At 35.5% G+C, this 26,980-nt stretch overlaps 1 protein-coding gene across 1 annotated transcript in view; it reads right to left on the bottom strand.

Annotated features, from left to right (window-relative positions):
- dnaja2b (DnaJ heat shock protein family (Hsp40) member A2b) overlaps positions 1-26,651 on the bottom strand; it is a 30,959-nt gene extending 4,308 nt beyond the window's left edge. Inside the window, exons 1-4 of the mRNA XM_081372934.1 lie at positions 26,471-26,651; positions 13,284-13,343; positions 12,966-13,195; positions 12,644-12,724 (exon numbers count right to left, since the gene is read on the bottom strand). Of these exons, the coding sequence (XP_081229060.1) occupies positions 12,644-12,724; positions 12,966-13,195; positions 13,284-13,343; positions 26,471-26,548 (449 nt within the window). The 5' untranslated portion in view covers positions 26,549-26,651. The remainder of the gene's footprint in view (positions 1-12,643; positions 12,725-12,965; positions 13,196-13,283; positions 13,344-26,470) is intronic.
- Positions 26,652-26,980: the final 329 nt, after the last annotated feature.

The raw sequence follows: 26,980 nt of genomic DNA, 5'->3' as shown, positions 1-26,980 counted from the left end.
GCAACTCTTAGCTCACATTCTGCTCTGATAATGGAAGTTCCTTCCATTATCAGATTGAAGTTCCTTGACTTGTCCACGTCTTGCAGTGAAACGTCGCAGTGCATTAATGAAAGAATCTGTGTCCAATAAAGGTGCCACTTCAATATATATGGCTTGTATGGCTAAACAGGCAAAAATTACTCCATACCTTTTCACAACGCTTCTGCACTTTACCTCAAAAGGTCCAAAATAATCTAACCCAACACGGGTAAATGGAGGTTAATTCGGAGTGACTCTTTCTGATGGTAAATCCTGGAAGTGAATTCAGTCTTCAACAGATGATGCATTTGGAAAATACTCTTCTTATTGCTGTACTTACACCAGTAATCCAATACTTCTAATAATTTGGACAACATCTTTACAACCAGCATGTCCTACCTCCTTGTGTATGCGTCTCAGGAGGATATCCGAGATGTGAGAATTCTTGGCCAAAATGACAGGATGTTTGGATTCTTCAGGTATTGATGCCCCACTCAATCGTCCACCAACCCTCAAAACATATTCAAGAACAGGGCAAAGTCCCTGAATGTGGCTCAGTTGTCTCAGGCAAGTCTCAGTTGTTTCCTCTTCTGACTAAAAGACAAGAGCAGATTCTTAAATTTCAAAATCCAAGCCTATACTTTCTTTAAACTGAACCAAGAAGAAAAGTGATGAATTAAACATGAAAGCACATCATCCTCTTCTTTGAGCTGTACAAAGTTAACCTCAATGCTTTTCTTGACCTCAGGGTCATCCACTTCAAGCTTCTTAAGTTCATTAAGATTAGCAGGCCACTTACTTTCATTAAGAAGAAGAAAGGCAGGACCTGATGTCCATGTCTTGTTCTTAAGAAACACGTTGACAGTTGATCCTCTGGAAGCAACATCAGCTGGATTGCTTGCTGTGTCTACATATCTCCACTGTGAAGCTTGAGAGGCCTTGAGGATTTCTGTCACTCAATTGGCTACAAATATTTGAAATCGTGAGGTCTCGTTCTTGATGTACTTGAGAACAGAAGCACTGTCCGTCCAAAAGACGGAATCTTGAAGCTGCAGATGCAGTTCTTTCTTCCATAACACATCCATTCGGCTTGCCATGGTAGCAGCAATGAGCTCCACACGAGGGATGGTAACAGACTTAAATGGTGCTACTCTTGATTTTCCCATGATAAAAGCATAATGTACTTGAGAATGCATGTTGTGTAAAAGCAAGTATGTCACAGTTCCATATCCATCCTGGCTCGCATCAGAAAAATGATGCAACTGTGCATTTGTGATGTCACCAAAGTTGGGAGGTTTTAAACATCTGGCAAGCACAAAACTTTCCAGATGGTGAAGTTCTTGCAGCCATGTGGTCCATTTTTTAACAACCAATTCAGGCAAGACATCATCCCATCCTGAATCTCCTTTGCAGATATCGTGCAAGATTTTTTTTTGCAGACAACACGACAGGCCTCAAAATTCCCAATGGATCATAGATGGAACTAATCATGGATAGGATTCCTCTTCTGGTCTGTCTTTGATTACAATCTTGAAGTTGAATACGTCAGACTGAATGCACCACTGCACTCCCAACACTCTCTCAACTGATGGAGAATCCCAATCCATGCTCAAGTCTTTCACTGTCTTTGCTCTTTGATCCTCCGGTATTATGTCTAACACCTTGACGCCTGTTGCTCATCCATTTTGTGAGCCTAAATCCACCTTTGGCGCATATGGATACAAGCTCCTGGTACAAGATTATTGTTTGTTCAACTGAAGTGACAAACCAAACAATCATCAACATTAAAGGAATGTAAAATTTTATCCACTGTTTCCCTGTTGAACTGCTCTTTATGATCTTGTGCACATTTCCTAAGTGCAAAGTTTGCAATGTACCCACATCCTAAAGTCAACTGGATCTTGACTTAAGTCCCCATCGGGCCACCAAAGAAACTGTTGTGGAAAAATTCATCTTTTCTTTGTATTTTATTTTCAACGATTTAACAAACGAATGCCATGCGTTCTTTGGCTGTATTTTGAGTTTCTTTTATGATATTGATACAGCTGCAGGGTGTGTGTGTGTGAGATTTCAGAGGTAAGGAGATTCCCGTGCTGGGGAGGGGTCAAGGGGGGTCTCTTTTGTTATTTTGTTTAGTGGGGGCTGTAGGAGATAGCTTTTGAATAGAACACTATAAGGAGCTGGTCAACCTCTGCTCTGGGTCTCACTCCACCTGCAGCTGGACTGTGGATGGACTGGGAACATTCTTGCAAGAATAAATATCTTTTAAGGACAATTTGAATCCTGATGTCTCTTATGCCTGATGCTATTTTGTTAGTTACTTGTTTTTGCCTCAACAAGTTGGTGTCAGAAGTGCGAACCATGAGGTTTCTTCTGGCCCTGAGAAAGCGTATTGACGGACTGATCACCCTAAAGCACAAAAGGCTTTAGTCTTACCTCGCAGAATTGAGAGAGAAGAGCCAAAACTGCTATCAGGGCCAGGAGGAACCCACTGGATTCAGAAAGAACTCGGAGGCAGTAAAAGCATCTCGGGTAAGAGACAGTTAAATTATTTTGATAATTGTGAGTGAACATGAACCATGTTGGCTGAGTTTTGCTTTTTGGTACGAGCGAAAGGTGATTCAGGGGAATCACAAATTTTTTGGGGTAAGGGAAAGAATTGATCTGAGGAATTCGGATCAGTTTCTACCTCACTTAGCTCGTTGGTGGACGGAAAGCCCACAGGTGATTCAGGGGAATCACAGATTCAGGGGAATCACAGATTCAGGGGAATCACAGTTATTGATTAATTAGTTTTACTCAAAAGTGCTAGTAACCAAAAAAAAAAAAAAAAAAAAAATTTCGATTTAGGTGGACGGAAGAGCCACGTCAAATCAGAATTAATCGAGCGCTGGAAAGTGCTTATAGGAAGTTTTTGAGTGAAACGTAATTACAAACCACCCGACCGATCTTGGGGTAAGGGAAAGATCGGGTCTGTCGAAGACGTTTGACAGATTCTGTAAGACACGTGTCGAATTGTGAAATCCAGAAAAGAGGAACTCAGCCAAAATGGGGTCATCTAACAGTAAAGTAGATCATTTTTATACACCAATTTTCTGTCAAAGGAGAAATAATGATGGTGGTAAATGTAAATGTATTTCCCCGAGGCGGGAACCTTGAGTAAGATAAGACTCAATGTCGTAAAAGAATCAATAGAAAAGAACGAGGGAAAACAGAATGGTTGTTATGTGTGTGTTAAACATGTGTGTAAAGGACGCACACACGAATGCATACGCTGATTTACTTTCTGCTACCTGCAATGAAAAAAAAACAAAAAAAAAACAAACAAAAAAACGGTTGGAAATCTTTATGTGTGGCTGATGAAACTTTGAGCAAAGCTATGACTGATGATTTGAGCAGTGTTGTGAATGATGAGCATATGAGATTGTACAAAGGTAGCCTACAGGGTTTTCTGAAATGCTAACTTATCCGTTACTAGTCAGAAAGGGTTGTTGAAGTTTGTTCATGAGTGTAAAACTGTGAACGGACAGTGAATTGTTGGATGGGAAAGAAGCAGATAAAAGAGAACAGAGTCGATGCAGAAGGAACTGATATGTAGGGAACGATAGAGTTCATGGAACTATTTATGAACGCCTGATTAAGTCAAATTAAGTTGAAATGGTACGAAAAGTGAGTTTTAGATGGAAATGGGGCGTTGAGTATGATTAACAGGGATTGGCATGATATAAGGATAAGGAATGTTTCATTAAGTAAAACAATTGTCTTTTGAACCTAAAGGGTCAAGCTATGCTGGGAGTACAGCAACAGCGCTTGCTTGTTCAAACCAGCTTCTGGATGTTAAATGTATACTTGTTTTGTAATCAGTGTTGTTGATGATAATATCAAATTAGAAAATGTCCAGAGATTGGATATTTTGTTGATATTAAGCCATTTAAGGAAATATATTGTTTTATAAAGGAAATTATGGGTTGGAGATAATTTCCCCAGAAACGTGTGACTAAAGTTAATCAGAAACTTTGTGAAACCCATTTAGAATATTTAGATTTTCCGTGTCGCTTATGAAAATTAATGTTCTGCCAATAATAGTGATGTGAATGTGCTTTATTGTATTAATGTTATGAAAAGAGAACAGAGTATTGAAGAATAGATTGCCATATTTTTTGTAACAAGAGTTGAAGGTGCAAGCGGCTAAGATAGCTGTCTGTGTAATTTAGAGACTGAGAAGATTTAGAGAATCTTGTGTTTTCTGTGAAACAGTAGAGATAAGTAGGACTGAATAATTATAATACAATTTTGTGATTTAAGTTGAATCTGCAAACTAACCATTTGATAGAAGAATAAGCTTTTAAAAACCAGTGTTGATGAAATTAATGACACGTTAAAGTTTTAATACTGTATGAAGAGTAACTGAACAGTCCTGATAAATAGTGAGATAAAAGAGAGCAAATGCTGTAAGCAGTTCTGCTCACGCTCTGAAGAGATTTGCAGATGATGTTTAGTAAAAGTTTGATTGTGATTGGAAAGATAAACAATAACTTAACTGGCTCCAAAGAAAGAAAGTGCCAAAATGACACAAATTTAAAGAAAAGTCTGTGTTAATATGGGTTAGAAAGTAGATCAATGTTAATATGATGAAGATTATAATTCGGCTATTGTAATTGAATTTGCAGCTGGGACAGTGGGGGAGAATGCAGAGAACTTATCAGTGGCTCTGTTTGCATTTCCTGAATACAACACAATGTTTCAGAAGTGCAAAATAGGGTGAAGCTGTTAGAAAGATAAAAGGCAGAATAACAGAGAGTGTTTTATTGCAGTCAGCTGGGTCATTCAGTGACTGTATGCGCACTGTATGACTGTAAAAGTAAATGAGGGAGAAATAAAGTTGATAGTTGGAACTTTTGAAAGTTGTAAGAAGATTGAAAGATTTAAGTGTAAGGAATTCCTTTTGAAAGGAAAGAACTATAAAAAGTACCGGTTGACATAAAATTACGGATAAGACTAAATGAGTTGCAAAATATTTTAAAAGTACCGGTCACTAAAAGGATGATTGTGTTTTTGAATGAAATGCTTTGATAAGGTTTTAGATGATATGGAGAGACAAATCTAATGAATGATTTATAATGATAATCAAAAAAATGTATCACAAGCAGGGAGCAGCCTCAAAAGTGAATCATAGAAGCAGATTGATAAACTCCTAGAGAAAACATTGAAGTAAAATTGAAATGAAATTGTTATTAAGAACTAGAATAATTCGTATTATTTCTTTAAGATAAAATAAACAGAAGCAGTGTTACAGGATTAACAGTTGCTAAATGTAAAATGTGTAAAAGGCATTTGATTAAACAAAGGCTTGTTAATGTTGATTTTAAAAGATAAGATTGTGATTTGGCCAAAACAGGTTTGCTTATCTGAATCTGGCATGTGCTGTGACTGAAACTGCCACAGTTTCAGTGCAACAGAGACTCATTCTGAGTGGATATTATGTCTAAATTACAATACATGTAATTCATGGAAAAGATGCCTTAAGATGGGCTACAGTTGAAAAAGATGGTAGATAAAGTCTGAAGTTAAAAGTTTATGAGAATGCAGTGTACCAGTCCTGAATGCCTCAAGAGTCTCTCTCTCATTCAATATCAGCTGAAAGCTGTTGTCTGAGGCTGTGTAAAGCACAGTGTTTCAGTTGAAAAGATTCATAGATGTGGAAAGAAGTCTTTAAAATAATAATGCAGACCTTAAATCAGAGTTCTCAAACCGGTTCCACGGAGGGCCTAGTGTATGCATGTTTTTGGTCTTTCCCTTCAATTAGTACCCAATTAAGAGCTAGACTACCAGGTGAGGGGAGATCTTAACCAATTAGTGACCTACTCAATCAGTTTGGTTCAAAGTAAAAGAGAAAACCTGCATACACTAGGCCCTCCGTGGAACCGGTTTGAGACCACTGCCTTAAATGATAGAAGTGACATTTTTGACTAGTTTATTTTAGGACCGCTTCTTTGTCTGATTTTAGCCTCCACCATAAAACAGGGCTGATGGCTCCGGCTACAGAAGTAACAGTACACTGAATGTACGATTGTGATCTAAATTCACTGACTATAATCTAAGCAGGTTGCTACCTTTAAGATGATTAATGAATTTAAGTGATTAAATACTGTTGTTATTAACCTGTCTCCCTGTGAACACTATTAGGTCAGAATGGCTCTGATGACTCTTGAATGCGCCTTTTCCTAAGCTCCAGAAAACAACAGATTATGTTGAAGAAAACGGTCACAGATTCTGTGATGGTAAAGAGCGGTAACCACGTGTGTACGAAGTGTTTACCCCAGAGACGGGTAAGACCCTCTGGCCAAAAGGGCAACCTAAGACAGGGGAATTCACGCAAAAACACTGGGCATTTCCTGATGGAGGTGTTTTTATGTGAGATGGATATGAGAGTGGCGCTGATTGACTGAGTGGCGACCAGCATCAGCAGATCATTGAGAGGCGAGATGAGCTGTGAGAAGTTACGGCCGTCTGACCCAGAAAATGTGAGTTCCTCTATATACCACTCACCAGAAACCGCGTTGATTGAATGGCTTGTTTTTCTGACAAGTGTCTGCAACTATGCCAGGGGACAACACCCTGAAGAAAAGACAATTATAGGTTAAGAGCTGATCTGAATGGGCATTCAGGAGCCAGCAGAGACCATTGAACTAGTGGTTATCTGTTGTGGAGACAGCTTAAAAAAAAAAAAAAAAAAAAAAAAAAAAAAATAATTGTAATGTTAGTTGCCTGATGAGCAAGGAAAACACAGAGATTTGTGTCGATGCTGAACTAATGTGTCAGTTCTGACTCCTGTAGATCATTTAGACATGACAAAGGACCACTATAAGACATGGTGGTGGCTAAAGATGACTCAAGAGAATTTTCTGGAAAACAAAGGTTAGGTAAATTGAGTATTTAAACTAAAGATAACCTTAGAAAAGATCATAGAACGATTGAATATGACTATGATTATTTTAGTTACAGTCCTAGGAGGCTGTTGAAAAGATTATTTGCTTATAATGAGAGAGAAAGAGACTGCTTGAGTGGAGGAAGAGGATGGTACTCTGTCTGTCTTTCTGTTATCAGTCAGCCAAAGAAAGCTGGAGCAAAATAAGATAATGCACCAAAACAATCCAGCTGACTTTTCTAAAATCAGATGGATAATGAACAGACATGCTTTGAAACTGGTTAATAGGCCATAAAACATTAGATAAAAGATACAGGAAAAGGTTAGAATGTCACTTAGAATTTAAATCTTTTTAGATAAAAGATATTAATAAGAAATATGAGCGGTTCATAGTCAGGGAAGAGTGTGAGTGTGAATTCATGTTTTGTACAGTATGTGTTAGTTTAGGACAACTATTCTGTCTGAATAGTGTGTATACATGTGTCATTAACCTCTGGAAAGAGTGTTTTAGCATTATAGATGGGTTAAGGCAAATGACAAAGTAAGCTGAGGATTGTGAGTCAATCTGATGAGAAGGCAACACAGAACAGGATGAGCTTTAAGTTGATTGATCATCGAGCTCTGTCTGTTAATTATTATTTTGGTCATTCATGATGTGCAGTAGATTTGAATTACTTTCTGGACAGGTTTAAGTATTGATAAATTAGAATTGTGAAGTCGTAGATAGCCGTCAGTCATGTGTTGAGAAAAAGTTATAAATTTGACAGCAACAAACACGTACAGTAGGCTAAGTAAATATCAGATTATCCAGAGAGCCCTTAACAGTTATGTATTGTAAAAAGGGGAAGATTGTTATTCGACTGACGTTGACGAAGTGTACTGACGCTGACAAAGTGTACACGACCTGACCTGACCAATTGATGACCTGGAGAATGTTCGTAGATGACAGTTGATTAAGAGACCAAACAATAGGCCTGAAAAATCAAGAAACGCTGTGAGACTAGGGGCCGTTGCCTTAAAAAACAATTTGATAAGAAGATGAAATTGTGGCTTTAAGTAATATTTTTTTTTCAGAGGCAGAGAAAGATGGGAAACTTGGCTGAAGGACAACGTTTGGGTTAGCAAACTTTATCCAAACAAATGTTACCAAATAAATATGAACAAATATTGCAGTTTTCTATAGCTCAAACAGTAGAGCGTTAGCGCTTGTAACGCCAAAGTCATGGGTTCAATTTCCGAGGGAAAGCAAGAACTGATAAGAATGTAAATGTGTACTTTGAAATGGAAGTCACTATGGATAAAAGCGTCTGATAAAAGTAAGAGAATTTTATTATGTTAAATTTATGCACAAGATGGGTGTCGTGCATCAAGAGGAGGATGAATATGCTCATGGCGGGAACAGGAGAACGCACAGTAAAACAAGTGGTCAGATGAGTCTTTGAACTTTTTAGTATGGATAATTTGTATTCAGGCCACAAACAAAGACATTTCGGCCTCACAGGTGGGAAAACAGTAAATCCAGGGGGGAAGGGCTAAACCCATTGTCTTCACAGCAGGCTGAGAGGTTATCTAGCTTTGACCTCATCGGTATATGAGGACAGTAAAAGTCCAGGAGGGGTTTATTTGAAGAACTTTATTTGTATTAACCAGCTAGATCTGGTTTACTAAGGGGTTCACATTTGCTGAAAGCCATCGCACAGGTGGGAAGATAAATGTTGGGAGGACATTGGGTTTAATTGTGTGCATTGTTTGTATTTTAAGTGTGCTAATAACAAGAATTGTTTTGACAGGAAACGCCGGAGCAGATGTGGCAGCACAGCAGACAAAAGAAAACTATGTGACAATAACCTCAACATTTGTTTTTCTTTACAGAAGATGCAGACTTTTGCGCATGGCATGAGCAAAATGAAGAAACAGTGCCTAACCCTGTGTAATGCCTAACTTAAAATTTTCATTTTGCAGGATGTCAGGATGGATTGAACCAAACAGAACTGATTCTGTATTGTTTTGTTAACATGAACAACATGGGTTGAATGTTTTTTTTTCTCAGGGGAACAAGGACCCTGAGTGCTATTCAATGAGCAAGAAATTATCCGGTGATATGTTTCAGGTTGAAAATTTCACAGGTCACACCAAAGGGACGACAAGACACGCGCTCACTAACAAAATCACTTAAGGCCTCCATTCGCAGGTGACAGTAGACAGTAAATGACTCATTCCAGTGGGGGTGCGATCGTGATCTAAGGGAAAATCTTGTAAGGATTTGAAAATGATTGAAGGATGTTAGACCTGGGTCCGAGCATCTGACCTAAACTATACCAACCAACATCAACAACCTCACACGCCAGCGCAAAGAATAAAGTAGGGGATCAATGATATGTGCTAGAAACAAATCTCCCCTGCCAACGTTGGAAAAAATCCTCTCTACGGCATGCAAAGTGTCATATTGGTGAAGATGGAACGTCCATGAGGCAACGAGATGATCAACATATCTGGAGAAAATGTTGACCAATTAATGGTTGAAGAAAAGTTTTGCGATTTTATTTGATTGAATCAAATTAGGGCTTAGTATTGATATACATGAAGGGTATAACTGTTCTTGAATTAAGACTTGAATTAATTCTATTCTTAAAGATTTAATAGTATAATGGGTTTGATTAGAAAACAAGAGTGAATTTTTCTATGTTGTTTATCAGAGAATGATAAAGAGGAGGAAATGTTGTGGAAAAATTCATCTTTTCTTTGTATTTTATTTTCAACGATTTAACAAACGAATGCCATGCGTTCTTTGGCTGTATTTTGAGTTTCTTTTATGATATTGATACAGCTGCAGGGTGTGTGTGTGTGAGATTTCAGAGGTAAGGAGATTCCCGTGCTGGGGAGGGGTCAAGGGGGGTCTCTTTTGTTATTTTGTTTAGTGGGGGCTGTAGGAGATAGCTTTTGAATAGAACACTATAAGGAGCTGGTCAACCTCTGCTCTGGGTCTCACTCCACCTGCAGCTGGACTGTGGATGGACTGGGAACATTCTTGCAAGAATAAATATCTTTTAAGGACAATTTGAATCCTGATGTCTCTTATGCCTGATGCTATTTTGTTAGTTACTTGTTTTTGCCTCAACAAAACCTTAACAAATCAACATCATCAGCTGGTACTCTAACTCAAATGGAACATTGATTCTACATCTGCCATGATCACCACTGGTTCTTTTCTGAATCTTATCATCACTCCAATGAGTGAGCTGGTTAAGGTCTGGTCCTTGCAAGAGTTGAGCATTAAGTGATGTTCACTGAAAACTTGCTCCACAATCAAATACCACACAGATTTTTTTCTTAGTGGGATGGTAGACACCATGATGTGGGATGTACCAGATCTTTCCATCTCTATGTGTCATATCCTCTGCTGGTACTTGCTCTACATAACCTTTGGAGACCATATCCTTCATAAAGGCTTTACAGTCAGCAAAAAAAACCTGAAACTTTTTTAAGTCTCTTTAGATGCAAAGCACGTTGTTCCACAATTTTACAATTGTTTGGCATTTGAACTCTCTTTCTCAGAGGTAAACCAATTTCATAATGCCCATCAACAAGTTTGACAGAATGTGTCACCATTTCCATGAATTTTTGATCTTCTTTGGAATAGCCAGTTCGTTCATCTTGGCTACATTCTGGGAAGTCCATTTTAAAATGCTGTTGCCATATGTCTTCCAAATTCACAACTGAAATTCTGTTGACGGTGACTTCTGGCTGAGCACAATCCATTTTGTTCTCATTGTCTCCAGTGAGTGGGCCATTCACAGTCCATCCCAAAATTTTGCATATGGTCCATCATTTACGCTGCGGATTACCATTACTACTTACAACCTTTTCTTGCCCCATAGTTTGTAGAAGTATCTGCACTTTGGTTCCTGTGAGGTTGAGTCTTCTCATTAAGCTCTCCGTACAAAACACAGCGGTGCTCCCTTGATCTAAAAATGCATAAGTAGTGACAATTTTGCTGCCTTTCTTGGCCTTGATCTGTACAGGCACAATCGGGAGTTTACAATCATGATCACCAGCCCCAGTAAGACCACTAGATACTAAGACATCATCCACTGCCATTTTTTATTTCTTCTCAGTTATATCGTATATACGGTATACTTTTACTTTGGGAAAGATATGCAGTAAAGTGGGATGTCTAAGTGGGATGTTTTTTGCACTCTTTGCTGATGTGCCCAATACACAAACACCAAAAACAATTTCCACTTTCTCTCAAGAAGCCAATCTTCTCTTTGTGGGATTGTTTTCTCACCTGAGGACACATACCCAATGTGTGTGCACCTCTACAGCAGAAACATTCTTTCCTATCATAGCCAACCTTTTTCTTTGTTGTATTTTCGGATGCGCTTTCTTTGCTTGCAGCGACCACCGTGGTAGCAAAGCTGGATCCTTTTATTCCAGGCCGAAGTTGTGGTACATCCTGTATGTTTCCAAATACCGTGTCTGTTACAACTTTGACTCGATGTTCTAAAAAGTGAACAATATCAATGAAGGAAACTCTGCGTTTGTGTCTTTCTTGTAGTTCACAAGCCTCTGTTCTCCATTTATCCCGGAGTCTGTAAGGCAGTTTCTTTATAATTATCATCATATTGGCAGGCATGTCCAAATCATACATATATTGCACTTCCTCCATGACATTACCACAGCCTCTAAGAAAAAGACTGTTTTCTTGCAAAGCATTCACATCTTCAGCTTTAATTTGAGGCAATGAAAAAGCTTTATTCATATAAGCAGATGCAACCTTCTGTTCATTGCCAAAATGTTCCTGCAACAAAGTTTTGGCTGTAATGTATCCCCTTTGTGGATCATTAATGCTGCCAACTCAGTCTCTGCTTTAAGACGTACAGAATCGTAACATGAGGGTATTGTTACAACCCTACTAAGCATGGTTGTGTTTCCCATAGAATGACTTAACTCACTGCTTAACTACCATAGTATGATGCATCGTTGAAGAAATCAACCTGCTAGTCACAACGGTTTCCTGAAAGTCACAAAATTGTCGTTTAAACACATTGGTTAATGATGTCACGCAGGTAGTGGAGTAAAAACTTATTTTAATGAATCGAATTAATGCTAAATTTTTTACTATAAATTACGGACATGGCATCTGAGGACCAATTCCCATTTTTCGGTTATTTTGCTTTATTTTCAGATTCAATCTAGGCTCATTCTTACGTACTAGAGCACATACGCACTTCAAAAAACAGCACTTTAAATCTCGATAAACTAAAAGACGTAAATGACATTTGTATGTATTCAAAATAAAAGATATGATTGTACTGAATGTCTACTTGCTTATTTTGCTCAAGATAAGGACTTAAGTCCACACGTCATACAAACTAGAAATTATGCTGTCATTCCAACCACACATCTTTGTGATGCTGTTTGTGAATGTTCATTGGAACTATTGTTTTGGGAAACACTGACTTGTTGAACTATGCTAATAACTACGGAACTTGCGGCCATAGTTGGCTAACGATACATTCGGCAAACGCACCACAGAAAGTTACAGGTGCAGCTGCAATGTGAAAAATAATTTGTTTTTTAACATTCAAGCATGAAAACCTATTCTAGTAGACACCCAAAACAAATACATATAGGTCCTCTTTCATTTTTATAATCCTTAAAGATGTTGCATAAAATCCAGCTTAAAACACTCACCCACTGCATGCACTGCAGAGTACGTTCTTGCTTAGCTGTAGTTTGGTTGTTTTTCCATTGTACAGATCTTCCAAAGACACTCTATTAGGTATTAAAAAAAAAAAAAAGTGTTTCAAAATTTAAAGAACTTCAAAATTATCTTTGGAATAATGTGCACAGATAAATCATGCACAATAGCATTTAAAAAATCAATTTTGATTTCATGCTGACTTAAAAATAGGTCATGCAGAGAATAATTTGCCATTTTTAACTACTTTATTTTTCGACTTCTCAGGTTCTCCAGGAAAAAAAAAGCAGAGGTTTTGTTTTCATATTCACTCACTTCAGTGGATGTATCATGTCCTCTCCTCTTCGTCGGCCACCGTTCCGGTTCCTGGTGCTCTGGCCGCCCATAAAGCCGAACAGACCTCCACCAAAGATGTGAGAGAAGATGTCCTCCATTCCGGCTCCACCACCGCCACCCTCACGCAAGCCCTGTTCTCCATACCGGTCATACAAGTCCTTCTTCTCCGGGTTAGTAAGTACCTCATATGCAAAACTAATCTCCTTAAACTAACACAAATATATTGAATTAACAAAAAGGTCAAATTATTATTATTTCATTAATGGCTTTCAGAACTTCCATAGAATGAGAACTCACCTTGTCACCTGCATTGGGGTTTTTATCAGGGTGGTACTCTTTTGCTAGTTTCCGGTATGCCTGAAAATCACAAAACCTCACTAATTAGTGTTGATGTACTAAATAGTACTAATTCCCATAATCAGAGTTGTTTGAAACTTATATGTTCAGTCTGATAAATATTAATTTCTCAAAGATTTACATTGAAAGAGGGACCAGCGCCATAGAAGCTAGAATATCAAAGAAATTTAAAGTTAACTCAAATCAAAAAGTTTATCAAGTAACCACCTAGCAACCACCCAGTTCACCTTAGCTACAACATAATGAAATGGCAAACACCCTAGCACGTTGGAACAAATATTTTAATTTATTTACTTTTTTTAATGTAAATGTGTTTGTACATTTTCATTTAATTATTTATTTAATTATAAGTACTATTACTTATAATTAAATAAATAATTAAATGAAAATGTACAAACACATTTAAACATTTTAAATAGTCCTACAGTTTGACAAATGAATTTTTAGAAATTCAAAAAAGATTCCATGTAGTCTCTCAATTAATCTGAGGCCACGAAACAACATGTAAATAGTTAAGAATAATCATAAACTATTTTCTAATCAGTGTTACTATGTCACACTGCATAATATTTCATCAACATCCTTTCCAATTGGCTATCGATCTGTTATTATTGAAGGAATAGTTCACCCAAAAATAAAAATTCTGTCATTAATTAGGCTACTCACCCTCGTGTTGTTACAAACCCGGAAGACTTTTGATCATCTTCGGAACACAAATGAAGATCTTTTTGATGAAATCTGAGAGCTTTCTGTCCCTCCATCGACAGCTACACAACTACCAATTTGATGCTTCAAAAAGTTCATAAAGAGATCGTAAAACGAATCCATATGAATTGAGCGGTTTAGTCCTAAATTTTCTGAAGAGACATGATTGCTTTAAATGATGAACAGATTGAATTTAGGCTTTTATTCACATATAAACATTCATCAACTCGCACATCAGTTGGGGTAAACGGAAGCCCAAGCATGTTCGCTTGACGTGCGACTCAATGAGGTTCATTCTCGTGTGAGAGGTTTGTTCTCACCGGTCAAGCAGGTTTGGTTGAGCTGATCATGTTTATAGGTGAATAAAAGACTAAATTAAATCTGTTCATTAGTCTCTTCAGAAAATTTTGACTAAACCACTCAATTCATATGGATTCGTTTTACGATCTCTTTATGAACTTGGTAGTTGCATAGACTGTCAATGGAGGGACAGAAAGCTCTCAGATTTCATCAAAAAGATCTTCATTTGTGTTCCAAAGTTGGAACAACTTGAGGGCAATTAATGAGAGAATTTGGTTGAACTAACCCTTTAAACTGATGCTATTTGTCATTGAAAACCCATTGAAAAATTGAGTACGGAGGTGAAGATCCCAATTTCCTCCACATTTGACAGTTCAAAACAAGCTGATTTCAAAACCATGCATGAACAGGACTAATTTGCACTACGCACATTCCATGGATCGTGCATTTTCGTGGACCTAGTGACTTTGAATCCGCATTACTACAGTAGTTATATCATGTATCTACTGTGTCATAAATCCACATATCTGGCCTTATTTTTGGTCTTGCTGTGCTCTCTGAAATCCTTTGTGGACACAATCAAACAACAACAAAAAGCCAGCATAACACGCAGGCAACTTGGGTGCGGTAAAGTAGGTTTTATGTTGGACATTCGTTAGACATTCGCCAAGCAAATTAAGGGACTGTCTCAAAACTGCACACACACACACACACACACAAATAAGCATTCCAAGGTGCGAAACCACGCAAAGCATACTAATAAAATGTAAAGATGTGAATTAAGTGGACAACCTATTTTTTTGTCAAATAGGCTTAGATAGTTTTAAGCTGTGCATGGGATATTCACTATGAATGGGTACATGGTTATTACATTGTACTCCCAAAATTTCATTTTATCTTATAGAAACAGGTGATGTCACACCACCTGGAATTTGTTCACCAACCGTTGGAGCACACCATACACAACTTGAATTTGGAAAATGTCATTTAGTCTATTTTTAATGAATTTTTGAAATACGCAAATCTATATAACTTCCTGGTCATGTGACCTGATGATGTCACACCACTTGTAATGTATTCACCAACCCTTGGAGCACACCATACACGACTTGGATTTCGAAAATGTCATTTAGTGTATTTTTAATGAATTTTTGAAATACGCAAATCTATATAACTTCCTGGTCATGTGACCTGATGATGTCACACCACATGTAATGTATTCACCAACCCTTGTTGCACATCATACACGACTTGGATTTAGAAAATTTAAATTTGTCTATTTTTAATGAATTTTTGAAATACGCAAATCTATATAACTTCCTGGTCATGTGACCTGATGATGTCACACCACTTGTAATGTATTCACCAACCCTTGGAGCACACCATACACGACTTGGATTTCGAAAATGTCATTTAGTGTATTTTTAATGAATTTTTAAAATACGCAAATCTATATAACTTCCTGGTCATGTGACCTGATGATGTCACACCACATGTAATGTATTCACCAACCCTTGTTGCACACCATACACGACTTGGATTTAGAAAATTTCAATTTGTCTATTTTTAATGAATTTTTGAAATACCCAAATCTATATAACTTCCTGGTCATGTGACCTGATGATGTCACACCACTTGTAATGTATTCACCAACCCTTGTTGCACACCATACATGACTTGGATTTAGAAAATTTCAATTTGTCTATTTTTAATGAATTTTTGAAATACGCAAATCTATATAACTTCCTGGTCATGTGACCTGATGATGTCACACCACATGTAATGTATTCACCAACCCTTGTTGCACACCATACACGACTTGGATTTAGAAAATTTAAATTTGTCTATTTTTAATGAATTTTTGAAATACCCAAATCTATATAACTTCCTGGTCATGTGACCTGATGATGTCACACCACTTGTAATGTATTCACCAACCCTTGTTGCACACCATACACGACTTGGATTTAGAAAATTTCAATTTGTCTATTTTTAATGAATTTTTGAAATACGCAAATCTATATAACGTCCTGGTCATGTGACCTGATGATGTCACACCACTTGTAATGTATTCACCAACCGTTGGAGCACACCATACACGACTTGGATTTGGAAAATGTCATTTAGTGTATTTTTAATGAATTTTTAAAATACACAAATCTATATAACTTCCTGGTCATGTGACCTGATGATGTCACACCACCTGGGATTTATTCACCAACCCTTGGAACATTTTTACAGGTTTTCTAAAGTTTTCTATTTTTTTATTTTTCTAATTGATATTAAAAGAGGAATTTGACAAAGCTGTGAAATTAGATTGATTTCACAAGTAATGACCATTCACATTAAGAAATACATGTTTTGTCATATTTTCATAGAAGAAAAAGAAATTAAGTGCATACAGTTAGCTCATGACATCCCTTTATTGAAGAAAACATACAGAAGTTAAACAATCAAGAGTTTTATTTAATTTTCGTCTGTTTCTTTAAATATTAACAAATGTGAACTTATGGTATTGGGATTTTGTAATATCACCATTATGTAGGCTAGTATAACAGTGAAAAAAGTAGTTGCATGTCTTATAACTGTAAAACCAAATGCTATATTTCAAAAGGCACCAGAGTTTTTACTAAAATGCAATTTTGATGTTAATAACATACACTGTAAAAAATTTTACAGAAAATAACTGTGATTTTTTGACGATCATTTTCTTTCATTTTAAATTGTACTCAAAACACTGTAAAATTACAAATAATATCTGTAAAATAAAAATGCAGCTGTTATTTTAGGTATTATGACATTAATGACAAATTACAGTAATTCACATTTTTTATACAGAAAATTGATTGTATTTTTCATACAGTATTTTTTCTGTTTTCTTAAATTTAATCTGTAATTTAACAGTAACAAAACAGTTAAATGACAAAATGGTCAAATGACTGTCAGCTCCCCAAAAAACTGTAAAACATCCTAAATTAAATAAACTGAAAAACGCTGTTATTTCACAGGTATTTCCTGAATAATCACGATCATACACCTTCATTGTAAAAAAAAAATTGTAAAAAAAGGGTCAAATGACTGGCAGCTGCGGCTGCCAAACAAAAACCTTAAAATTAAAGTAAAATATTCTAATTTAAATAAACCGAAAAAACACTGTTATTTCACAGGTATTTCCTGCATTATTATGATCAAATACCTTCATTGTAAAAGAAAATCGTAAAAAAAGGGTCAAATGACTGCCAGCTGCGGCTGCCAAACAAAAAACATAAAATTAAAGTATAATTATGCTAATTTAAATAAAGTGTAAAAAACTTTAAAATAAATTTGATGTCACCATGATTGAGATCAGTGTCTGCTTTAGTTGGGCTCATGACCCTTGAGTTTTTAACTTTAGTTTTCTCTGGCTGCTTTAACTGTGTATTTAATACACATTTGTTATAGCAATAAATGCAGGAGAAAATATCAGATGATCTTAATCATTCATTCATTGATGATGTTGTAATCATCATATGATGATCTGATTCACTGATGTATCAGTCAAATCTCTGAATATATTAGCTTAGATTTCATAATATGTAGATTGAGTTTAGATTTACACAAAGTCTATAATTAATGTCATAATTTTTCACATAATCCTTAAAATATTGTGGCATCAGTATTATAACACTCTGAAAAAATATATATATATATATTATACAGAAAAAGTTTTGAGCTGGTTCATTTTTTTAGTAGTATAGAGACATCAAGAATCAACATATGAATTTCAACAATGGTGACAACCAACAAAGCCTTTTTGTGACTTTATAGTGGTTCAGAGTTGATCAGATTTTTTTTTTCATTGTCACCATTGTTGTGATTCATACGCTGATTCTTGATGTCTGAGTGAGTCTACATGATCCTGTCAAAACATTTTCTGTATAATGAAATCTGAGTATCACAGCACTGCAGGATCTGCTATAGCAGTTTTATCATGCAAAATGAACAACTAATATTTAACCATTTAATCAGATGTTTCATTCAGGTGTATTAACAAAGCAGGACACTACATGATGATTCACTAAAAAGTGACCAACATCATCTGATCTGAGTTTCTCTTGGATTGCTACTATAACTAATATGCATCAGAGACACACAGTTAAAGCAGCTAGAGAAACATTAAAGTTAAACACTAAAAGTTCAAGAGCCCAACTAAAGCAAACACTGATCTCCACCATGGTGACATCCAACTTTATTCTTTTCAATAAAGCTTCAACTTCTAAACCTCTGTTAATTCTCAATAAGAATGTTAGTATGAAAGAAATAAAGTCTGGATTGTAATAAGTGAAGATGCTGAGATCCTGAGAGATCTGTTAGTGTTTAATGTTCTGTTGGGGTTTAAAGTGTTTCTGTATGGTGTGTTTCGTGTGTCACCATTGTGTTGAAGAGTAGAGCCTGAGCTTCAGTTCAGGATGAGCAAATAAACATTGATGATATGCTGCATGTTGCTTTATTTAACAGACAGTAACTGTGTAGTTGCTGATGCAGTGACGTATAGTCACAACAAATCATGCATATAATTAACTGCATGTTTTTCAGTAAAAAAATCAGAAAATAAATGTGAATTAACTGTGTTTTAACTGTGTGTTTCTGTTAAAAAAGATTTATGAAGATTTCTGTAAAAGTATTTTGCACTTATTTAAATGAGGATATTTTACATTAATTTTACAGTTTTTGTATGTCAGCCGCAGCTGACAGTCATTTGTTATTTTATAGGATTTTTTTACAGGGAAGGTGTTTGACTGTAATAATTCAGGAAATAGCTGTAAAATAACAGTGTTTTTCTATAAAACATTTAAGGAAAATTTCTGTAAATTTTTTTTGCATTTCATTTAAATTAGGATATTTTACTTTATTTTTACGGTTTTTGTTTGGCAGCCGTAGCTGACAGTCAATGACTGTTTTTTTACGATTTTATTTTTTACAGTGTACCAATTACACTTATGCACTCATAAATAGGTTTTACTTTGTGCAATAATAATTTCTTCCTCCACAAAGGATTAATGCACAATTTGGAATAGTAAATAAATCAAAGTTAGAAACAAAAACTTTTTTTAATGACAATTGGTTTGGGAAAACAGTGAAGTTTTAGATCATGACTTTGCTCTCTTGCAGATTCAATGTGACAGGTGTTGTAGGTTGTTTCACATTTTATGTGTAGGCCTACAGCTACCGTGCAGTAGTTCTGAAACGGAATGGTTCTGTGTGTTGTGCAGGACGCAGTAAAAAGGGACAAACAACAGGTAAACAGTTAGCCTATATGGTAAATATGTGACATGGCCCATCATCATTTTGAGTTGCTCCTTTGACCAAGACAATTTTTCCATTAAATCTCTGTTTTTTTGTGAAATTTAATTTTAGGCTTTTTTTTTTTTTTTTTTTTTTCTGACACAATTTTTAAATTGCTTGCTGTCATTAACACTTTTTGTTCTTATATATACACTACTGGTCAAAAGTTTTAGATCGGTTAGAATTTTTATGTTTTTAAAAGAAGTCTCTTCTGCTCACCAAGGCTGCATTTATTTGATAAAAAACAAGAAAAGAAAAAAAACAGTATTATTGTGAAACATTATGACAATTTAAAATGACTGTTTTCTATTTTAATATATTTTAAAATGTAATTTATTCCTCAGATGAAAGCTGAATTTTCAGCATCATTACTCCAGTCTTCAGTCACATGATCCTTCAGAAATCATTCTAATATGCTGATTTTATGCTCAAAAAACATTCATTATTATTTTCAATGTTGAAAACAGTTGTGTACAATTTTTTTCAAAACTTCTTTGATGAATAGAAAGTTCAAAAGAACAGCATTTATTTAAAATAGAATATTTTCTAACATTATAAATGTCTTTACTGTAACTTTTGATCAGTTTAACTCATCCTTGATGAATAAAAGTATTGATTTATTTTATTTCTTTCCCCCAAAAATAAAATTAAAATTCTTACTGACCCCAAATTTTTGAAGGGTAGTGTTTAATGTGACAAAAGCTTTCCATTTCAGATAAATGCTGTTCTTTTGAACTTTCTATTCATCATAGCATCATGAAATAAAAATGTAAAAAACTGTTTTCAACATTGATAATAATCATAAATGTTTCTTGAGCATCAAATCATCAATGATTTCTGAATGATCATGTGACACTGAAGACTGGAGTAATGATGCTGAAAATTCAGCTTTGATCACAGGAATAAATTACACTTTACTGTATATTCACATAGAAAACGGCTGTCTTAAATTGTAATAATATTTCAATATTTCAATATATAGGGGAGAGCGGGGTAAGTTGTCACACGGGTAAGTTGTCACACTGTCCATAACTCCAACACTAGAGGCTCTATCTCAAAAATCGAATAGCCACTTTGTGACTTCTTCTTCTATAGTCAACTTCCTGTTCACATGTGGTCAAGATCACTGTAATCTGAGGTTAGCACAATTTTCTTGTTTTTCTGCTTAAAAAGTAAAAAAATCTCACTTTACATTTTATGCAATACAACTTTGTTAGGTATGAATGTTTAAAATTATTATTTTGCACAAAATAGAGGAGACAGTAACGTGTCTTTTGGTACTTTAGCTAAAGTGATATGTTGAGTTAAACTTGAGATTTAGCCAACATTAGCTCACATGTCAATATGGGGCAAGTTGTCTCAATGACTTTGGGGCAAGTCGTCACATGTGCCCCAGCACCAACCCTGTCCTGCCTAGCACGCCCAGTTATGCTTCTGCTATCACCAGCTCACCCTTACCCAGCAATACTATTGCTGGCAGTGGGCTACCAACTCCAGTGGACATCCGGCCATATCCAAAAAATGGCCCCCGAAAACCAGCCAGCAAAGGAAGAAAACGATGCAAATCAGCAATACTTACTGACACGCCAGTGAAGCAGCAACTAGAAATAGAAAATAATAAGTCTCAATCTAGCAAAAAGCGGTTTCAAAAGAAAAGGAAGCAGAAATCTGGACCTATGAAAAACAAGGCAGCTACATTTACATTTAGTCATTTAGCAGATGCTTTTGTCCAAAGCGACTTACAAATTAGGACTAATTTAAGCGAGTCATTGTGAAGAGGCAAAAAAAACACAACACAAAAAGTGCTCAAAATACGAAGTACAGGCATTGTTCAGAGTAGCATATGCGTAAAATGTGTAAAATGCAACAATTGGGCCCATGATGCTTGCACCTCAGGCCAGGCAATTTATGTGTGTCAGAATTGTGACTCTGGAGATGAGTCCGATTAGTCAGATACAGGGCATCTGTTTTGTTCAGAGGTTAAGTTAAGCAGGTTATCTGCAGCATTCCATTCAGTTATCAGGATCTATGTGCAAGCCATAGAACGTTTGAGTTTAAAGTTCAAAGTAAAGTGGTTTTGCCACTTAATTGAAATGTGCATTATTTGGATTGAAATAATTGTTTTTCCAGATTCTCCAGGCACGGATGTTTATATTTCCAGTTCTGTTTTGAGTTTAAAAAACAAAATCAATATTCACAATTAAGTAGTTGTGTTCTTATTTTTAGATAATCTAGTGTGACAACTTACCCGCCGATGGGGCAAATTGTCACAAGTGCACACTCGCTATTCAACAGTCTACAACTCCGTAATGAGATAAGATATGAAGATGTTATGAATACAACATATGTGCCCAAGACTTCCTTCTTTCATTTGGTATGAGATTTATACCATTTTGATGTATGGTGCTCAGTAAATGTTAGACAGTGTGAAAAGTGTGACAACATACCCCGCTCTCCCCTATATATATATATATATATATATATATATATATATATATATATATATATATATATATATATATATATATATATATATATATATATATATATATATATATTTTTTTTATCAAAACAAAAAATCAAACATTTTTAGTCATTACTTTAGAGAAAGAGAATGAAGCATTATAAATAAACATTGCGATATCAAAATGATAGATCACGTCACATCTTATATGAATAGAGATGTCCTTCTATTTATATATTAATTTATTTTATTTGTTTGTTTGATGTATCAAAGACATTTTTTTCTCTTTTTTAGAAAACATCAAAACAATGTATAGTGGCAATGGATTTTTTATTTTTTTTAAACATTAAATACATAATAATACTAAACAGTTGCATGGTTCGTATTGATTTTAAAGTTTTACTTTTATAAATAGTTTCCATATATGTAAATGTCAATTTTAAATTGTTTAAAAATATTTATTTTTCAATCCACTTTGGTTATAGGCCTAGTAATAAGCCATAATAGTTATGAAATCACATATAAATATTTATCTATATCAATTGTAAAACATTTAAATATCACTTTCTTCAAAACAATATCAGCTTCAATATGAGTGGCTCATGGGCATAAAATATACAATTGTCTTCCACATCAACTTTAAAGCACAAGTGTCGAATGAGTGTAGGCCTAGTACTCAGTGTTATGTATCTTATATGAAAACTCATTAACTTTGTTCGTTATAGAATATCTATGAGGTGTCATCTATAATTTACTCCAATCTAAAACATGTTTCTTGAACAGAGAGTTCAATGTATTTGTAACATCAAGAATATATTTTGTTTAGACAATGGAGCATAGGCAATTATTACATCCGTAACTTAAAAAATGTTTATTATTCAGCCTAAATTGGGAAGTACTCCAAGTGTCTCTAATCCAATAAGCCTCAAAAGTTCTCTGGGAATTGCATACAATTAAATATTAGCTAAATATTTGTAAGTTCTATAAAACTAAAGATACCATCATCTTTAATCAATTTCCACAACCAAAATTCCCAAACCAATTGTCATTAAAAAAAAGTTTTTGTTTCTAACCTTGATTTATTTACTATTCCAAATTGTGCATTAATCCTTTGTGGAGGAAGAAATTATTATTGTACAAAGAAAAACCTATTTATGAGTGTATAAGTGTAATTTGTATGTTATTAACATCAAAATTGCATTTTAGTAAAAACTCTGGTGCTTTTTGAAATATAGCATTTGGTTTTACAGTTATAAGACATGCAACTACTTTTTTCACTGTTATACTAGCCTACATAATGGTGATATTACAAAATCCCAATACCATAAGTTCACATTTGTTAATATTTAAAGAAACAGATGAAAATTAAATAAAACTCTTGATTGTTTAACTTCTGTATGTTTTCTTCAATAAAGGGATGTCATGAGCTAACTGTATGCACTTAATTTCTTTTTTCTCTATGAAAATATGACAATGATTCAATGATATGATTCTTAATGTGAATGGTCATTACTTGTGAAATCAATCTAATTTCACAGCTTTGTCAAATTCCTCTTTTAATATCAATTAGGAAAAAAAAAAAATATTTGAAAACCTGTAAAAATGTTCCAAGGGTTGGTGAATAAATCCCAGGTGGTGTGACATCATCAGGTCACATGACCAGGAAGTTATATAGATCTGTGTATTTCAAAAATTCATTAAAAATAGACAAAATTATATTTTCCAAATCCAAGTCATGTATGGTGTGCTCCAAAGGTTGGTGAATAAATCCCAGGTGGTGTGACATCATCAGGTCACATGACCAGGAAGTTATATAGATTTGCGTATTTCAGAAATTCATTAAAAATAGACGAAATGACATTTTCCAAATCCAAGTCGTGTATGGTGTGCTCCAAAGGTTGGTGAATAAATCCCAGGTGGTGTGACATCATCAGGTCACATGACCAGGAAGTTATATAGATTTGCGTCTTTCAAAAATTCATAAAAAATTGAGGAATTGACATTTTCTAAATCCAAGTCGTGTATGGTGTGCTCCAAAGGTTGGTGAATAAATCCCAGGTGGTGTGACATCATCAGGTCACATGACCAGGAAGTTATATAGATTTGCGTCTTTCAAAAATTCATAAAAAATTGAGGAATTGACATTTTCTAAATCCAAGTCGTGTATGGTGTGCTCCAACGGTTGGTGAATACATTACATGTGGTGTGACATCATCAGGTCACATGACCAGGAAGTTATATAGATTTGCGTCTTTCAAAAATTCATAAAAAATAGACGAAATTACATTTTCTAAATCCAATTCGTGTATGGTGTGCTCCAAAGGTTGGTGAATAAATCCCAGGTGGTGTGACATCATCAGGTCACATGACCAGGAAGTTATATAGATTTGCGTCTTTCAAAAATTCATAAAAAATTGAGGAATTGACATTTTCTAAATCCAAGTCGTGTATGGTGTGCTCCAAAGGTTGGTGAATAAATCCCAGGTGGTGTGACATCATCAGGTCACATGACCAGGAAGTTATATAGATTTGCGTCTTTCAAAAATTCATAAAAAATTGAGGAATTGACATTTTCTAAATCCAAGTCGTGTATGGTGTGCTCCAACGGTTGGTGAATACATTACATGTGGTGTGACATCATCAGGTCACATGACCAGGAAGTTATATAGATTTGCGTCTTTCAAAAATTCATAAAAAATAGACGAAATTACATTTTCTAAATCCAATTCGTGTATGGTGTGCTCCAAAGGTTGGTGAATAAATCCCAGGTGGTGTGACATCATCAGGTCACATGACTAGGAAGTTATATAGATTTGCGTCTTTCAAAAATTCATAAAAAATTGACAAATTGACATTTTTTTAAATCCAAGTCGTGTATGGTGTGCTCCAACAGTTGGTGAATACATTACAAGTGGTGTGACATCATCAGGTCACATGACCAGAAGTTATATAGATTTGCGTATTTCAAAAATTCATAAAAAATTGACAAATTGACATTTTTTTAAATCCAAGTCGTGTATGGTGTGCTCCAAGGGTTGGTGAATACATTACATGTGGTGTGACATCATCAGGTCACATGACCAGGAAGTTATATAGATTTGCGTATTTCAAAAATTCATTAAAAATAGACAAATTGACATTTTCTAAATCCAAGTCGTGTATGGTGTGCAACAAGGGTTGGTGAATACATTACATGTGGTGTGACATCATCAGGTCACATGACCAGGAAGTTATATAGATTTGCGCATTTCAAAAATTCATTAAAAATACACCAAATGACATTTTCCAAATCCAAGTCGTGTATGGTGTGCTCTAAGGGTTGGTGAATACATTACATGTGGTGTGACATCATCATTTTTCACCAATCTAAGTTGTGTATTATATGCTGCATGTGTGTATAAATACATTGTTGGTCATTTGAGGTATTTACATAAAACAACCACAAAGTTAAATAGCCTAGATGTATTTAATTTAAAATTGGCTTAATCTATTTTTAATCCATTTACTAACATCAACTACATACGTAAAAGGATCACGTTTTTAGTGTTTTTGTGGAATAATGCACATACTTTACCAACTTTGTTGCCGATTTGGCACTTTTGAGACACTCCCTATCTTGAAGTGCCCAAGTGGGGATAGTTGTGAGGACTTTTTCACTTCCAATTCTTAAAACAATTACATCGTCGAATAATATTAAAATTCACATTTGACATTATGCTTTACAATGTGACCTAGACGAGATACAGCATCATCCACGACTATTAAGCCATTACATATCAATTAATGCTGCAGAAAAGATCGAATGTCTAACGAATGTCCAACATAAAACCTACTTTACCGCACCGGCAACTTGGGGATCAAGGCCAGAGCCCGTTCACCTTCTAACAAAGGACTGAAAACAAACATGACGATTCATATTTTAAAAATACCTAAAACAAGGCATTCACGTTGCATTAACCATCTCGAACTCATTGCATATCAGATACCAGCTCAGGTTCGACACAGCAGCTGGTAAGCTAAGCATCTCCTTCCACTGTAAAGCTTTTGAACTGTGCAAGAAGCACCTTCATCTGTCTGCAGCACCTGGCTGATGCTCACACAGCATAAGGACACTTACAGCAATACACGTAGTAAACAAACTATATATATGAACGTATACATTTCAAACCCTTCCCCAAATTATTTCCAGATCCAAAAAAAAGGCCACACTGGAGGATCTCAACAACCTGCAAAACACACCAGTGGCTGCTCCCCCAACATGCAGCATCCCACGTCACGCGCATCTTTGGTTTTGTTATTGTACGATGCGCGGGGCGGAAAGGTCTGTCTCTACCTTTTTAAGCTCGTTTTCGGTGGCTGACGGAGATACTCCGAGGATGTCGTAGAGTTTGGTGTCTACGACGTTCGCCATGTCTGCAGACCAGAGCAGCAGCTGCGCGAGGAGGAGCGGAGAGAGAGAAAAGCCGGCTGCGTGACGTCACGTGCGCGCCGCCGCGTCAATGACTCCTGCTCGTGCATGAGCACAGTGCGCGCGCTCGCTTGCTCTCCTGCGCCACAGTGTGATTGATAAACAATCTGTTTATTTTACTACGATCTATTCTATATTTCATTTATTTGTGTTATTTGCTTTTATAGCGTCGTATTATGACGCTGCCTAAAACCTCAAATAAAGTTTTGATTAGACATCATGCTCTAGCATCAGTTTTTAAATGTCTATTTTGTCTTTAGAATATCGTAAATTCAATTATTAATTACTAATAAAAAATATATTATTTATTATAAAATATTTTAATATACTGGCCATGTACAATGTATTCAGGTAACTTACACCCCCAGTTTGTTA

The sequence above is a fragment of the Scardinius erythrophthalmus genome (genome assembly GCF_964197995.2).
Source record: "Scardinius erythrophthalmus genome assembly, chromosome: 8".
Classification (NCBI taxonomy): domain Eukaryota; kingdom Metazoa; phylum Chordata; class Actinopteri; order Cypriniformes; family Leuciscidae; genus Scardinius; species Scardinius erythrophthalmus.
This window is presented reverse-complemented; position numbering and strand designations above follow the sequence as displayed.